General features: G+C 50.6%; 1 protein-coding gene across 2 annotated transcripts in view; it reads right to left on the reverse strand.

Annotated features, from left to right (window-relative positions):
• Positions 1-17,500, reverse strand: part of CPAMD8 (C3 and PZP like alpha-2-macroglobulin domain containing 8) — a 76,022-nt gene that overhangs the window by 56,471 nt on the left and 2,051 nt on the right. For both annotated transcript variants that reach the window (XM_064479965.1, XM_064479964.1), the window contains exons 2-10: positions 16,342-16,493; positions 14,649-14,671; positions 9,472-9,637; positions 9,343-9,395; positions 6,563-6,580; positions 6,114-6,168; positions 4,934-5,047; positions 3,758-3,842; positions 1,158-1,266 (exon numbers count right to left, since the gene is read on the reverse strand). In XM_064479965.1, the coding sequence (XP_064336035.1) occupies positions 1,158-1,266; positions 3,758-3,842; positions 4,934-5,047; positions 6,114-6,168; positions 6,563-6,580; positions 9,343-9,395; positions 9,472-9,637; positions 14,649-14,671; positions 16,342-16,493 (775 nt within the window). The remainder of the gene's footprint in view (positions 1-1,157; positions 1,267-3,757; positions 3,843-4,933; positions 5,048-6,113; positions 6,169-6,562; positions 6,581-9,342; positions 9,396-9,471; positions 9,638-14,648; positions 14,672-16,341; positions 16,494-17,500) is intronic.

A 17,500-nucleotide genomic window follows, 5' to 3' on the forward strand; every position in this document is an offset into this window, starting at 1 on the left:
TACAACTCAGACTTGTAGGAAGTCATACCCCTATCTCTATAGCAACCAAACAGTAATCTCCATAACAACCAGCCCCAAATGGCCAGGACTTGATTAATAACTAACAGTTTCCCTGATTTTTGCGCCCACTTCCATCTTTGGACCAACTGGGAAAAGCCAAATATGCACCCTTCACCAATCACATTGGACGCCTGCTTCTAGTCACCCGCCCATGATAGCCCCACGCCAAAAGCGTCCCATCACAGCACACCTGGAGCCTTCCTTTTCTTTGACTATAAAGCTTTTCCACTTCTCCACCTGCCTCTGAGTCCCAGCCAAACACAAACGATGGCAGCTGACTCCCCTGCTACAGCAAGCTCTGAACACATGGCCTTTGCTCGTTCTTATTCTGGTGATTTTCATTTAAATGCACACCACATAACACAGGAATTCCATATCCAAGAGAAGTGAAGATATCTGGCCACACAAAAACTTGTACATGAATTTCATAGCATTATCCGTAACAGCCAAAAAGTAGAGGCAACTCAAATGTTCACCAGCTAATGAGTGGATAGACAAAATGTGGTCCATCCACACAATGGAACATTACTCAGTCGTAAAAAGAGAGGAAGCATTGATACATGCTACAAGGTGGACAAACATTGAGATCTTCATGCTGAGGGAAGGAAGCCAGACACAAAGGGCCACATGGTGCATGATTGCATTTATATGAAATGTCCAGAAATCCATAGAGGCGTAAGCTGTGTAAGTGGTTGCCAGGGGCTGGGGATGGAAACAAGGATTAATTTCAAAAGAAGATAAGAGATTTTGTGGAGACAGAGGAAATACTCTATAATTGGATGGTGGTGGTGGTGGTTGCACAACTTTGTGAATATTCTAAAAACTATTGAATCATACACTCAATATGGGTATTTGAATTGTATGGCATTTTTTTTAAACTTTACATGCAATGTGCTAGGAAGAAACACAGCAAAATATCAACAGAGGTTGTGTCTGCCTGTTGGAGGAGAAATCACTTTTATTTCTTCTTTTTTTATATTTTCTAAAGTCTCTAGGTTTGACCCGCAGGAATTTTATCATCGTTACAGAGCTGAAGGTGGGGGCAGGCCCTGTGGGAAGGGACCTACCAGGTGACAGCTTGGGTTCCTGCTCCTCACCTTGGTGGTCCTGAGGGCAGGGCGCCCCACCTCCTGGCTGTAGTACCCCACGCCATTTACAGTCATGTTGATCATTAAGGTCCCCGAGACAGGTTTCCCAAAGGTATACCTGGAACAAAAGGACAGAGGGGAGTAAGTTTCACAAGCAGGAGAGCCCCATGGGACAGCGGGGGAGGGGTCAGTCTCACAAAAGTCCCCTAGGATGTGGTCACTGGCAGAACGGCTAATACAGGAACACTTCCCATGCCACATTCCACCCTTACAGCCCTCCCTGCAGCCCTGAGAGAGGACAGATCATCCACCAAGCCTCATGCTGGACAGAAAAAGAGACCCAAGGACAGTCTCTTTTATAAATGGCACTGGGAAAACTAAAATGGGTGGCTGCATGTAAAAGACTGAAATTAGTACACTTTCTAACACCATCTACAAAAATGAAAAATCCATCTACTCAAAATGGATTAAAGACCTAAATGTAAGACTGGATACTCTGAAACTCCTAGAGCAAAGCATAGGCAGAACACTCTTGGACATAAATTGCAGCAATATCTTTTTGGATCCATCTCTGAGAGGAATGGAAATAAAAACAAAAATAAACACATGGGACCTAATTAAACTTTTGCACAGCAAAGGAAACGATAAACAAAAAGGCAACCCACAGAATGGGAGAAAATATTTGCAAACGATGCACCTGACAAGGACTTAATTCCCTAAATATACAAACAGCTCATACAGCTCAATATCAAAAAACAAACAACCCAATCAAAAAATGGGCAGAAGACCTAAATAAACATTTCTCCAAAGAAATACATATGGCCAACAGGTACATGAAAAGATGCTCAACATCACTAATTATTAGAGAAACGCAAATCAAAAGTACAATGAGGTATTACCTCACGCTGGTCAGAATGGCCACCATTAAAAAGTCTACAAATAATAAACACTGAAGAGGGTATGGAGAAAAAGGACCCCTCCTACACTGTTGAGGGGAATGTAAATTGGTGCAGCCACTATGGAAAACACTAAAGAGGCTCCTTAAAAAACTAAAAATAGAATTACCATATGATCCAGCAATCCCGCTCCTGGGCATACATCCAGAGGAAACTCTAATTGGAAGATACATGCACCCCAACGTTCATAGCAGCACTATTTACAACAGCCAAGACATGGAAGCAACCTAAATGTCCATAAACAGGTGACTAGATAAAGAAGACATGGTATATACATATACAAATGGAATGTTACTCAGCCATAAAAGGAATGAAATAATGCCATTTGCAACAACATGGATGGACCTAGAGATTATCATACTAAGTGAAGTAAGTTAGAAAGAGAAAGACAAATATCACATATATTGCTCATATGTGGAATCTGAAAAAAATGACACAAATGAACTTATCTGCAAAACAGAAATAAACTCACAGACATAGAAAACAAACTTATGGTTACCAAAGGGGAAAGGGAGGGAGAAATAAATTAGGAGTTTGAGATTAACAGATATACACTACTATATGTAAAATAGATTAAAAAACCAAGGGCCTACTACATAGCACAGGGAACTACAATCAATATCTTGTAATAACCTATAAGGGAAAAGAATCTGAAAAAGAACAGATTTATATGTGTGTGTGTGTGTGTATAACTGAATCGCTGTATTGAGCACCTGAAACTAACACAACATGATAAATCAACTATACTTCAATTTTTTTTTTTAAAAAGGAATCTTAAAAAGAAAGAAAGAAAAAGAGACCAAGGGTCAGAGAGGAACTCTGGATCCGAAACAGCAGGATATGTGAGACAACCACTGGGGCTGGCCACAGGATAGAGCAGGGCAGCACAAAGGATGGAGCAACTGTGGACACCAGGGAGGCCTGGAACTAAGTGCCCAGGGATTTCAACTTTGAACCAGGGATATGACTTCTCTGAGCCTCAGTTTCCTCACCCGGAGAATGGGACTAAAACCATGTTGGCGAAACTTAAATGTGTGTATGTCAGGCTTGATGCAGAGCGGACACCTCCTTACACCTGAGACACAGGAGCAAAATGGGAGACCACAGTGAATAAAACAATAATGGCTGGAATTTTGATAGTACTTTCTAGACTAACCCATGTGTGTATCCAGCACATCCTTGGATTTTAAAACACAGCTGGAGGAGACACCTGCTAGAGAACGTCTCCCCCAGAATCTGCGGCAGGTGGCAGAGCTGGAGGAGGGGAACTCGAGCCCCTTAGGGCTCTCCCAGGGGCCCCAGAAAGGGACAGCACCTCTTGGCACCCTCCGGTCGACCGTCATGTCGGGCTCAGTCAAGAGCCTGGTCATTAGGTGAGCAACTCCCTCAAGAAATCCCTCTCGGGTCAGCCCACTAACTGTGGGTGCAACCTGTGGCGGGAGTTGGGTGGAGCTGGGAGCCTGCCTGGAAGAGGCATGGCCTGGGGGTGTGTCCTAGGAGAGGGGCATGTCTTGGGGGGACATGTCCTAGGGAAGGGGCATAGCCTGGGAGGGGCATGTCCAGGGAGGGGCATCCCTGAGAGTGTGCCCTAGGGGAGGGGCATGCCCACGGAGGGTATGGAGGGCTCTCCCACAGTAGCCGCCTCTGTCTCACCTGGCCTGCACAGTGCCAGTCTCACATGTGTCCAGGTCCTGGATATACCGCGGTGGGTCAATAAGCAGCTCAAACCTTGGCAACACTGAAGGGAGAGAGCAGAGAAGAGGGAGGTGGGGTGACTTCCATCACTGGGGTGGCCTCAGAAGGTACCAGAGGTGTGGGAGGGAGGACCACAAAGTCAAGTCCAGGACCTCTGTGCTGCTGACACAATGAGAATCCACATCACCCTTTGCTGAGCACAGGCGGCTCTCTGGGGATTTTGCCCACCAGATCTGTTTCCTATCTTTGGGGGACCAGCACCCCGTTTTCCTCAGGGGGCCATGTCTCATCGTAGGCCACCTGCTTTGAGCGCAGCCAATTCCAGCCCATCCCAGGGGTGCACAAGTGGTCAGGTTCCTGGACCCTCTAGGGGCATTCTGAGGGTGCTGTGGCTGGAGGGGGTCACTCTCTGCTGTCCTGGGCGAGTCTAGCCATCTCGTCACCCTGCACAGCCCGGGATGGACACCAGGGAGCAGAATGGAGGAAACGTGAAGACTCTGGTCCTGAGCGCTTACAGCACGAGCCTATAAATCCCTTTCCTCTTGTCCGCTCAGTCTGCACCAGGCTTCCGGTGCTTGCAGCCCATAACCCTGACTTCTACGGCTTGTCCTTCCAGGGCCTTCCTCTTCAAAGAGGGAGAAACCCTTGACCCCATGAGGGAGAATTTCAGCACAGAAGCAGAGTACGTAGCTCTGGCCCAGGGTCACCCCCCAGCTCTTGTTACTTGAGCAATTTCCTTAACAGCTCTCTCAGCCTCAGTTTCCCCATCTGTAAAAGGAGATACTTCATCGGCTCAGGATGAGGATTAAAGAATAAAAAAATGACAGCCTTAAAAAGAAAGATCATTCTAACACTTGCTGCAACAGGGATGAATCTTGAAGACATTACACTCAGTGAAATAAGCTACTCACAAAAAGACAGAAGCTGTATGATTCTACTCATATAAGGTCATCTGTTTTATCACAATTTTTTTTTAAGGACATGACAAAAGCCCAGCCCTCCACAAGGTGCCTGGCCCTACTGAGCCCTCAGTGAATAAGGTGTCTGTCATTTCCCCCCGTGTCATCCGTGTCATCACTGAGGCTGTGGTCTGCCTCCATCTGAAAATCTAGAACCTGAGATTCTCCGACTTACCATACTTCTGAACTTCGAAGGACTTGTTGTACACATGGCCTTGCATTTCGACAAAAATGAACCATTCTCCCAGTACCGGCTGGTCGGACAAGGGGAAGGTCATGTTGGTGATGCCTGGGTGAAGAAAGACGCCCCACTCATCCTGGGGCAGGTGCATGTGCAGAGAGCCCGGCATTGGGCGGTGAGGTCAGGGCAGAGGTGCCCCGGGGACCCTGTGCCTCCCCCTGCCCTGTGCAGCCTCTCGGGGAAGCCAGAGACCACAGGCTGGTGGGGGTCTGCGCAGAAGCAGCACTCCCATAGGCTGAGGCGGGGAAGCTGGGAGAGACTGCACCTTGAGTTCCTGGGGGAGCCCTGAGGCCAAGGCCAGGTGCAGGTGGTGAGCTGGATGAGACAGGGAGACGGGCCACCCAGCTCATCCACTCTGCTCCCCAGCTAGTCATTCCCTCAGTGCTGGAGAATTGCACGAACCCTGATCCAGTTTGGCAGCCCTCCTCAGGGATCTCAGAATTGGGAAGAGGTAAGCGGACATGGGGAAGGATCAAGTCCAGGCCAGGGGACCCAGAGGCATGGGTGACACGGCACAATCCACCATGGCCCACGTATGGGCCAGAGACCCCCTACTTGGCCCCTGGTTCACAGAGGCATGCGGGGTCCAGGAGCCCCCAGGCAGGACTCAGGGTCTGTCATGTTTGTGCATTTCCCAGGTTGAGGGTGCACAGCTGTCCTCAGTCTCCCCAGATCGCCCCTATACCTCCCCTCTCATGGGGCTCCGCTTCCTTTAGGGCCAAAGCACAGAAGGATGTCAATTACACGGCCCTTACTGTCATAGAGATAGAAAAAAAGCCAGCTTCTCAGCCAAAGCAAAGCCTTCTGACTCCTCGCTGGAAAAGAAATGTCTCAGGCTGGGCGGAGGAGGAGGAAGTTCTGCAGTGGGAGGAAGGTCGGGGTGCCAACAAACAAAGTCCTGATATTCCAGAAAGGTCTTGAGTTACGGGAGAAGCCCCAGCTGGATCCTAGGCACAGAGAAACGTGGCAGAGAGTCCAAGGCTGCCGTGAAGGAGCTGCAGGTGCCCAGACAGCACGTGCAATTCTCCCAGGAAGTTTTTCGCATCTGCCACCCAAAGGTGCAGCCCTCAAAGCGCAGAAGGAATTAGGAGAAAGGACTGGAAAAGAGACTTACCGCAGCACAAGGGCTCTAAATGTCTCCACTCCATCATCCGTGAGCCCCTGGGATCCTGCAGCGGGACAGACCCACCGTAAACTCAGGGCAGCCCATGTGTGCCCCACGTGCATGGGGACCTTCCAAGCCCTCTCTCTAGGGCAGACCCCAAAATCAGCTATTTATACAGAGCAAACGGAAGCTCAGGGCGTAGAAGGGACTTGTCTGAGGACAAGGGGACAGAGGGGCAGACCTGCCTCCTGGTTTAGGGAGCTGTGTGCAAATCTACAAAGAGATGGACAGACATGTGTTCGGTCTGTCCCAGGGTTCAACCCAGTCGCAGACTTGTAGGGCGAAGGGGCCAGCAGGGATTAACCCAGAGAGTGGGTGGTGGGCAAAGACAGACCAGATCTTGCAGACAGCAAGCTAACTATCCCCGAGCCAAGGCTGTGGAGGGGGAGGCCACTCACCAGGACGTAGGCTTCCAGCTGCAACAGAGACAGAGGTGGTCAGCAAACCTTCCCATGAGTCCTGAGCCCTCCATGCGCACTGACTGTTCATCCCTTGGGACAGGTGCTGTCAGAGGTTGAACAGCGTCCCCCTCCTCCACAAATTCATATGTTGACATCCTCACCCTCAGTGCCTCAGAATGTGACCGTATAGAAGGGTCTTTATAGCAGTGATTAGTTAAAATAACTAGGTCACTAGCGTAGGTCCCAATCCAACAGGACTGGTGTCATGAGAAAGAGAAATTTGGACACAGACTCACACAGAAGGAAGAAGACGGCCAGTGACAAGCCAAGGAGGGAGACCTGGAGCAGATCCTCTACTCCTGGCTCATGTAAGGAACCAGCCCTGCCCAGACCTTGATCTTAGACCTCTGGCCTCCAGAACTGGGGGAGAACACATTTCTGTCCTTTAAATCAGCCAGCAAACTCATACAGTTGCCACTGACAATGAGGCTGGCTGAGTCCCACCTGGGGCCTCTGTGTTCCTTGCTCCCCATCACAGCCCTACCCTCCCTTCCAGACTCCCCCGCACCCCAACTAAGGACAACTCCTCCAGGCAGACCACCCAGGTTGCCACCGCATTGTTTCGGCAGGTGGCGCACGCCAGGTTCCAGGAGGCCTGGAACGCACCTGTTCCTCCCCAAACTCCCAGCACCTGCCTAGAGCCTGGCTTCTACCCAGTGAACATCAACAAAGTGAAGTGAAGAGTCAACACTGATTCCGAGATGCAGAACTCTCCAGTGGAGTCTACTTTGCACAACTGTGCCTCCTGATCCCAGCATTGTGCCCTCACGCACGGCTAACCCTGTACACATGGGATCCAACCCATCAGCTCAACGGTCCCTGTGCATCCAAGGGTGTCCATGCTGAGCCCAAAGGAAGCTCTGCACTTTAAATTCAGCATCCTGAGATTTAGCCTTCTTGGGCCCTCAACCAACCTCCAGAGGAAAATAAGCAGCTGCACATACAGATCCAGGTCCCTTTCCTCCCATCGTTTGCGTGAAGCCCTTTCTGGCAAAAATTGGACACTGGGCAGGGGGTGATGTCCAGTGACTGAGCCTCAACCCCCCCTCCCTGGGGAGGGCTGTGGGCAGGCAGCCCCCTCCAACATCCAGGCACCGTCCACTCAAAAACACACACATTCAGGACCTCAACACTGTCAGGGCCGTGGATCCCAGTATCCCACTCCTGGGGTCCAACTGAGCCTGAGGAAGGACAGGCCAGTGGAAAAGAAGGTTCGAGCATAAAGACAGTCAGGGCAGCATCCCTGACAATGGCCAAAACCTGGAAACAAGCAAACATCCACCAGGAGGGGGTGGCTGGGTACGAAGCATTCCTTGGACAGAAGGAAGATGGGCACCAAGGGGAGTTTGCAAGGATGCATCAAAAACACGGGCATTAAAATATGCAATGAAAAAGTAGCGCAGAAACTTGGGATGATAAAAGCGAGACAGTACCCATCGGAACTGTGCTCTAGGCTGGGACCCACCAGGGAACTTTGCAGGATTATTTTCCAGGATACGGGCCCTCTGGGGGTGGGGTCCGAGCCTGCTCTGCTCAGTCATGTTCCCCAAGTGCCAGAGCGTGCTCGTGTCTGGCACACGGTTAAGCACCGTACACGTGGCCCATCGCGGTTCCCTCAACTGAAGTCGTCCCAGACCACGCTCCCATCTTTGCTATGTACATGTATAGTTTACTTAAATCTCTTCCTTTACAGTCAACAACTTCTGAAAGCACCTCTTTGAAGCAGAATGCCAACTAATAAATACAGAAGAAGCCACAGAGTTGGAAAAATCACCACTTTGCAACCATCAGAGCAAGTTTTGATTCACGTAATTTTGGACTCATCTGTGGATGCTGAGAGTAGCAAATGAGCCCGTTGACTGGTAACAGGGTGCCCACAGTCTCGAGCGTCCCCCACAGATTACTCACTGATTACCAAGGGGAAACAATGACTTTTTGGGGAAGAAACAGGGAAGACTCCACCTGAACAGATCCTTGGGCCCCTTCCCCGAAGCTCCTGAATTAAAAATTCTGGGGAGACCCCAATAATCTGTGTGTGAACAAGCCCTGCAGGTGACTCTGCTGCCCCCTCCAGTTTAAGAACCACGGCTTCAGGTCAAGACTTGGCCAAGTATGGCCCTTGGGCTAAATCCAGCCCTCTGCCTGCTTGTGTAAATAAAGTTTTATTGGCACCTAGCCCAGCCTATTCATTCACGAATTGTCTGTAGCTGAGTAGTTTCAAGTTGCACCAGAATCCCTCTGGCCTGCAAGCCCGAATATATTTACTACCTGGACTTTGACAGGAAGTTTGCCGACCCCTGGACTCCATGAAGGGTCTACAGGAAGCTATCTGTACTGTTCCTCCAACTTTTCTGTACATTTGAAATTACTGCCAATTGAAGTAGTGATTATATAGTATCTTTCTAATAAACATTAAATAAATGCAAGGCTATTAGGATTTCAAATCAGGGGCCATGGCGGGGCACAGAGGGGCGCTGACCACTGGCAGGGGCCACTGGTACCCCTTGTGGAAGCACAACCACTCTTGCCTTTCTCTGTCACAAAGATGCCCCCCAACCTGGGTCCCCCCCAGGGAACATGGAGCCCCAGAAAGAAACTAGGAATAAAAGTAGAAATTGGAAGAGGCAGGGGAGAGAGGCCAGTTTCTGATGGTGGCCCTGGCCAGGCAGACCCAGGTGTGTGAGTTTCAGGCACCCAGTTTTAGAAGCTGATCTCACCTTCTCGTTGATGGGCCTCAGGTCTGGGGTGACGGTGAGGATGCTGATTAGCACTAGAAGAAAGGAGAGAGGCGTGTGGCAGCTCCAGGCCGTGACTGGCCCTCCCCCCGGCCCGCACCGGCCGCCCACCTCGGTGCTGGGGCCTGTACACCGGCTTGTCAGTCTGGATGAACACAGAGGCGCCCCGACTGTCCACGGTCACCGAAGTCTGGTTGTGGAAGAGGGGGCCCTCCTCTGCCCGCAGGCCGTGGCCCCACACCTTCAGGAGTGCCTGGCCCCGGAGGCCGGTAGGCACCTGCAGGCAGAGCACAGAGCTTTGGGAAGCAGGTGTCACCCTGGAAGGGACCCAGGGGGTGTGAAGGCAGCATGGAGGTCGAGGACAGGGGTGCACACCTGGGGGCGACTGCATCCCCCCACCAGGGGATACTTGGCAGTTTCTGGAAATGTTTTACGGTGTTATGGCTGCAGGGAGCAAGTGCTCCCAGCATCTGGTGGGTGGAGACCAGAGATGATGTTCAACACCTTGAGAGGCACAGGGCAGCCCCACAGCAAAGAATGATCTGGCCCCAAGTGTCAGCAACACCGAGACAGAGAAACCTGGTCTAGCCTAACATGACAGAGCCTGACACTGCAAGCTTGCAAAGATGTTCTCACCACTGCAGAGCTACGAGAACCATCTCCCGTCTTACCCAAATGCAGCCACAGCTGGGGAGCTGGCAGCGATGGAGACCCCAGCTCCTTCACATATATACAGACATATGAGTACGTGCATGTGTGTATACATCATACATAGATATACATGCCTCTGTGCTTTGTCCCCCTGTAAACACTGCATACACATTACACAATCCCACTTCTACAAAATGTCCAGAGCAGGCAAATCCTTAGAGACAGAAAGCAGGTTAGTGGTTGTGAGGGGCTGGAGGGGGATGGAGCATGGGGAGTGACCACTCACCGGGATGGGGTGATGAAAATATTCTGGAACTAAATAAGGGTAGTGGTTGCATAACATGGTGAAAGTACTAAACGCCACTGAATTGTCCACTTTAAAAATAGTTAAAGTAGTAAATTTTTTTTTTTTTTTTTTGCCACAGAGATGGAAAAAAACCAAAAAGAAACCCCACTGCAGTCTTAAGGATTCTCCCCAGAGTTCAGATGCTTCTAGGGCAAAGTTTCTGACATTCAGGAGATGGAAGCTCCCCTATATAATACCACCTTATTAGTTTTTCTTTTTTGAGGGGGGAGGGGGGCGACTAGCTTTATTTTATTTTATTTAATTTTTGATAGAGGTACTAAGAATCGAACCCAGGACCCTGTGCATTCTAAGCATGCTAAGCATGTGCTCTACCACTGAGCTATAACTTCCCCTCCTTTATTTATTTATTTTTTTTTAGGTGGTGAGCAGAACATCCGTGTGTGAGTCATAACCTACAGCAGCTCCTTTTGGGATTAAAGCAGACAAAACTCATAGCTCCCCAGATGTGAACACCTGCCACCAATGTGATGCTCGAGGTCATCCCTGGAAGCCTGGCAGGTGGACATTATGTGGTCGACAGTTCACATGGGAGCTACATGTGCCCCCAGCTCCTAAGACCATCCAAATGTGGGGTGTTCCTCTTCCAGTCGTCTGTCAGCATCCACCCATGCAGTTCCTCAAGAGGTGAAAAGGCCCTGGTCACCATCACAGTGAACAACCATGCTAAGTGTTCTGCTGACTTATCTGACCCGTCCTCACACCCACGTGCCCATTTTATGGATGAGGTTGGGGTGTGCCTGGACCCTCCATCCCTGTAGCGCCTCTCTCTGGTTGTCCCCTCCTGTCTGCTCTGAACAACATCAGAGAGACCCTGCCTGCCCCCTGCCACCCTCAGGATGGGACTTCTCAGGCCTGTGGGGTCCCTCCTAACTACAGTTAACCTTCAGGACCAACCGGAGGATAAACCCCTTACTCTGATAAAAAAAAAAAAAAAAAATCCTTATCTGCCCCTATTTTTGGAAACCTCTCAGCATCGGCCAAAGACCTTCATTCAAGGAGGAAAAAGTCTCAGGCCACTGAGAGGAAAGGGGCATGGGCAGGTAGGAGGGAGCTGGCGGGGGCCATGGGGGCCGTGTTCTGGGGGGCAGGGTGCTGGGGGACAAGAGGCTGCCCCTGAGAACCGGAAGGATCAGATGTGACCTTTGGGAACATGAAGTGACTTGCCCCAGGTCTGAAAAGCGGCGAAGCCGCCATTTCTAATCAAGTCTCCTTAGTGCAAAGTGGCAGTCCTACCCGGTCCTGCACCTGCCAGCTCCTACAGGTCTTTCCGGAATGTTCTAGCCTGAGCTGATCCCACCCCTACCCCCGATCACAGTGATTCATGTTCACTTCACTAGCACCAGTGACAGCCAAGGGCTCGGGGACCAAGATCCCTTGGGGAGATGACCCAGCAAAGTTGGCGTCTCTGGGAGCTCAGAGCAAAAGGTTGGGTGGGGGGGCCCAGCTAAAGCAAGAGGCTCCCTGGGGCCAGCTGCCCTCTGGGAAAGGCCGTGTGGTGGGGCCAGTGCCACCACAGGCCTGTCCACCACCCAGATGAACGCTCAGCACCCAGCCCCTCCAGGCCAGGAAGGCCCCTGGGGCTCTGGGTGTGGGTCCCAGACTACCGGACTCCGTGGGCATCCAAGTATACCCGAGAGAGGAGCCACCAGACTCACGGGACCTTCTGAGCTTCCAACACATTATTGTGCAGGTGGGTGATTGTGACCTTAAAGGCATGGTCTGCAACAGACACCCATGGATGGTGGGAATGGTATGATTTCTCTCAGAAATAGAGACCACCCAAAGCAGAGGAATTCAGGTGAGGGCTGACCCCACACCCTGGAACTCTCCCTCCCATCACTTATGATGGCTCCTGGCTGACTCCACTCCAGGCCACTGGCTGTCTCTTGTTGCCACTTTCCTATCACAGGAATTTTGCACTGGCTGTTCCCTCTGCCTAGAATGCCCTTCCGCCAGATCCCTGCATGTCTATTCCTCCTGGTTTCAGCTCAGAGGGGGCCCTCCTGCTATATAAAATGTGGCTCTACCTGCCCTCCTCAGCACTCGCTTTCTCCAACATATTTTAAAATAAAATAGAACACTTACTACTCTCTGAGGGGATCATATTCACATAATCGGGGGTTTATGGTCTGACCCACCCTTTGCCTGTCACCAGTAAGGCTGGTGGCTGAGAGCAGGGAACGTGTATGACTTCGTGCTTGGGACTTAATAGATGCTCAAGACATTTGTTACCAAGATGCACAGGTAAGTCTGAAAAAAATCTGAATAAAACAAACCCTGCGAGGTTTTAGTTAGGCTTTCTTGAAAGTCCCACCATGGGCCTCTACCCACCATCTTCGCTGCAGAGATAGTAAGGGCGAGGCACAGACTAGACGTGGACCGCCCGTGGCAGCCAACACTGGGTCCCCACGGCACGGGCCTCCAGAATGTGTACTCAGAAGTGCTCAGGTCCCCAAGGCAGGTAGGTCTGGGGAGTCAGGGGGAGGCAATGGGTTGGTGGGGGGGGGGGTCCGACATCCACAAGAGCAGCTTCTCGTCTGATGCCCACACCATGGTTCCACAAGCAGTTTCTCAACCTTGGCACGACTGATGTTAAACAGACTGGATCATCCTTTGCAGTGGTGGGGGAGGGGGGCGTCCTGTCACTGCAGGGTGCTGAGCAGCATCCCTGGCCTCCACCCACCAGACGCCAGTGGCACCCTCACCCCCAATCACAGCAATCAGAAATGTCTCCAGATCCTGCCAGTGGCCCCTGGGGGCAGGGGGTAGAATCCCTCCCCACCCCACCCCCAGCACTGAGATAGGCTTAACCAGAGCTATTCTAAACGCTGAGGATCCCAAGACCCTTTACAGAATCTCTAGTCTAGTGTTAAGATCCCCTGACCCCTCTCCCAGAGTTATACGGCCCCTCATTGGTTTCTTACACAAATCCACAGCATCTATCCTGTAGAGAGTTCCCCCTCATGTGCCGTGGCCCCAGATAGAGCATAATCTTAACTCCTGTCTGGGGCAGCCCTGCTTTCTGAGTCACAAGAAAACAGACTTGTTCATAGGAAGCCGGCAAGGGTGTCTCTAGCCTGTTTACCCCGGGTTTCCCAACTGTTGACATCTGGAGCTGGATGGGGAGGGGCCGTCCTGTGCACTGTAGGTGCATCTCTGGTTTCCATCCACCAGAAGCCAGTAGCAACCCCCACCCCCACCCTCCCAAGTTATGACAAACAAAAATGTCTCCAGACACAGTAAAAACCACCTCTGGGAGGGAGTTCTAGAGAAAGAATTCTAACATTGACAAGAGGGCAGGAAGACCGCCACCCTACAGCAATTAGCCACTAATGAAACATCCCATTTGGTGGAAGAGGAACCGCCTCAGACTTCAGTCTGATTACCAGGGTAGGACACATTATAATTTTAAATGATTGTCCATTTAGCCCATCATTGCAGGGACTCCTTTGCGCATCTGGTAAACGTTAAGGACTAGCTAACCCAGAAAATACAGACAATTTAAGGGCTTACGACAGCCTTGAAATCCAAGGATTCCAGTTTAAAAACCCATGTCATAGAATTACCTACATGCAGTCTGGGATGTAAAGTAATTTTCAAGTAATAATATTCAATGCCAACGAGGCTGTGGGAAATTTGGTTTCTAATGGACAGCCGGTGGTGCCATGCTGTGTCTTCTACGACAAAACAGGACCCAGCAAGAGGATTGGATCCTGACCTGGTAGTTCCTCTTTCAGGGTGTTCAGCCTGAGGCAGGTATCCAGAATGCTAATACAGCTTTACGCACAAAGATGCTGTCAACTTTTGGATTACATTATCAAAACCCTGAAAACAAAAATCTAATTGTGTACAAGTGATGTGTGTGTGGTGGGGTGGGAGGGTTGTTAGTAAATTTGTATATAAAAAAGATGCAGTAGGCTGCTTCTTACAATAAGATGCAAATTACAATATAGAGACTTGGACACATGGAAGTATATTTATGCAATGTGTTACGAGAAAATCCCAGGAAAGACCACAATATACTCATTAATTGCAACTAAGAAAGAAAATGTCTTTACGCAGACAAGGATTTATGGGAAACATGAAAAAGTGAAAATTATGAGCGATGAGATTATGGGTGAGTTTTCCCCTTTTCTAAAGTTTTTCTTCATTTTTTTTTACATCACCATTATTGATTTTTCTCGCAACACATGCAACTTCTCTTGTTCCATTCCAATTCAATTCTTTACTTCCAAGGTAGAGTTTCTGATTTTAAAAATTCATAGCTTACCTTGAGTTTAATTGTCCCTTTATCTAAAAAATGAAAACAAAACAAGAACAGTTAAATTAGGAGCTGTGTTTTCCTGCCTCCATGAGCTGCAGCCTTACTAATTGGGGCTTTCTTAAGCCAGAAGGATTTTCTGTGGACAAACACACACCCTAGGTTGTGCTGGTCTGGCCTGGGCTGGGTTGGGATTGGCAGAAGTGAGAGGTTTCCTCCAAGCTGGCCAGGACTGAAGACCAGAGAGGATGGACAAAGCCGAGCTATTCAGGGGAAAGTTGGCCAGCCTGCATACTTAATTCACTTCACCCCTGGCCCCTGTCCAAGGTAAGCTGTGAGGGGAGCAAAGAGAAAACTCCGGGGGTGAAGAACAAGGAGGAGGGTGGAGAGAAAGAAGAGGAGACTGAGGTCCCCAGTGGACCTCACTCCAGTGGATCTAACTCGTCTCCCATCAACCTTTTAGTCTACCCAAACTGAGTCATTTGTTGTTCCGACACCTGTCCGGGCTCTTTGGCCTCCAGGACTTGATTACGAATCCACTATTTTTGCCTCCCTGTGTCTATTCCCCATTTCCTGCTAACATAAGCCAATTTCCTTGGAGGAGCCACCTGCCCAGCTCCCAATTCATGAGTCTTGGTGGGGCTCTGCTCATCTCTCTTGGGACTCCGTGCAGACCTACACAGACCTTGCCCCTAGCCTTAGTGATTGGGTCAGAGTCAAGCACGTGATCCAAAATGGGCCAATCAGCACAGGCCTTCCCCTTGGTTACAGGGATTGGTTCAGGGTTGAGCACATGCCCCAACCGGGACCAATCAGAAGGAATCCTGGAACTTTCCCCAGAGGTCCCACAACTGCGACTCCCTCAGAGCTTTGAGGAGACAGAGGCCCACCCAGAAGTGGAGCTGGGAGACTCGGCCAGTTATGCCAGTCAAGTCTTCTAATTATGAGAGCCCATAAACTCTCTGTTGCTGAAGCCAAACTGATTTGGGTTTCAGGACTGGCCCGGGGAGTCGAGACTGCCTACACTCCTCCTGTACCTAAGTCGTTCTAGTTTCCCTTCAAGCTGGTCTCACCCACGTATCCCCAGGGGACAACGGCTGCCTTGTAAGCCTTGAAGGCCTGACATCTTCTCTCGGCACCTCTTGTGGCCACACCACACTCTGCACGAAGCATGATTTACCTGCCCTGCTAGATTACAGGCCCTGAGGCAGGGGCCTGCTCTTGGCACTTTTGTCCAGGAGGCCAGCGCTGTTGTTATCTGAAGTTTATGGAGGGGATGGGGAGAGGCTGGCTCAGCGCCTGACCTCAACTCAGTGGCAGGCTGGCGGTGAGCCCAGATCTGGGTCTAACACCACAGGAGTGCTAGAAGCTCAACGAAAGGTCTGGGAAGGTCACAAGATTCCCTCTGGGCCCCCTTCCCACCTCCAGCCAAAGCTGATGTGAAAGGGTGCCCAGATCTGCGCCCACTGAACCTGAGCTGCTAACAGTGCACTCTGATTTCCTAGACTGGGCAGGTGGCTGTCCCTCCTGGGCCTTACTCTCTCCACCAACAAAGTGGGGAGAATGCAACCCACCCTCTGACCCCTGCCAAGGTTCTGGATGTTGGGTGGGGAGGAAGCAAAGCAATTCCAACACTGCCTGAGCCTTAAAAACCACTTTGCAAAGGGAGAGGAAGCCCTGGTCAGGCACCCCAGGGACCTACCCAGGATGGCTCCCTGGGTCTGCGCCACCGCCTCGCCCTGGGCCACCAGCTGAGCCTGGACCATGACTTCCCTTGGGGAGTTAAAGATGGTCACACTGATGACTTCCTCCACTCCTGAGCGGAAGACAGAGGGTGCGGCGATCAAATAGCCCCTGCAAGAGAGGAGAACCACAGTGAAGGCCAAAGGCTGTCTGACCCACCCCTAGCCTCACTATCACCTGGCTGAATCAGGGTGCACCCTGGGTGGACTCCCACCTATGCCCAATCACACTGACAGCACTGCCACTTTGTGTGTCCTTGAGGCTGTTTACCTCGGAAGACCCCCATAAGAATCTGGCTTCTCTGGATCTACCCAACACCAAACCCCACTTCGATCTCTGTATTATGGCCTCTGGTCTCTTTTCTCAGCTCCTTCTGCCACAGGACCTTTGCACATGCCACACCCACAAACTAAAACACTCCCCTGTAGGCTGAGTAACTGATAGGATCCCCCTTCATCCTCAAAGACATCCTGTGAGAAAGGCTAACATCTCTCACTTATGAGTCAGAAAGGAAGCCCCAAAGAAGCCAAGTCATGTGTCTGAGTCAGTAAGAGACTAGGATATAAACCCAGGCAGCTAGACTCTGGAACCCAGTAGAAAGAAGCAAGGAGCTTCCTGCAGTATTAATTTTAAGACCAAGACCCTGAAAACAAACTAAATGGCTTGAAACAGGAAAAGCACCACGTACAATGGAATCAAAACAGCCCACTCTTTCTGAAAATCCTCAGCTTGACTGTGAAGACATTTCTGAAAGAGTGGTGTCATTATCCCACTTTCCAGGTGGGAAAGCTGACCTTGCAAAGGGAGAAGAAACATGCACCAGATGACACAACTAGGTATGAGAGGGCCCCGGGGTCCCCTTAAGGTACCTAACCTGGAGGCCTAGGTCCTCCCCACCTGACTTGCCTCCTGTTATTCTGCAGCCTCCAGTGGAAAATCACAAAGGTTCATCCAGAACCACGTGACCTGCTCACAATGCAATGGCAGATGCCAAGGGCCTGGCAGAAAAGGCAGCATGATTCCAACGGTGCAGAACTACAGGCCCCAGAAGGGAACAGGAGAAAGGGAAAACATGTGGGGACACCCATGCTTCATACATGATGTGCAGCACCAGCTCC

The sequence above is a fragment of the Camelus dromedarius genome, chromosome 27, assembly GCF_036321535.1.
Source record: "Camelus dromedarius isolate mCamDro1 chromosome 27, mCamDro1.pat, whole genome shotgun sequence".
NCBI classification, from domain to species: Eukaryota; Metazoa; Chordata; class Mammalia; order Artiodactyla; family Camelidae; genus Camelus; species Camelus dromedarius.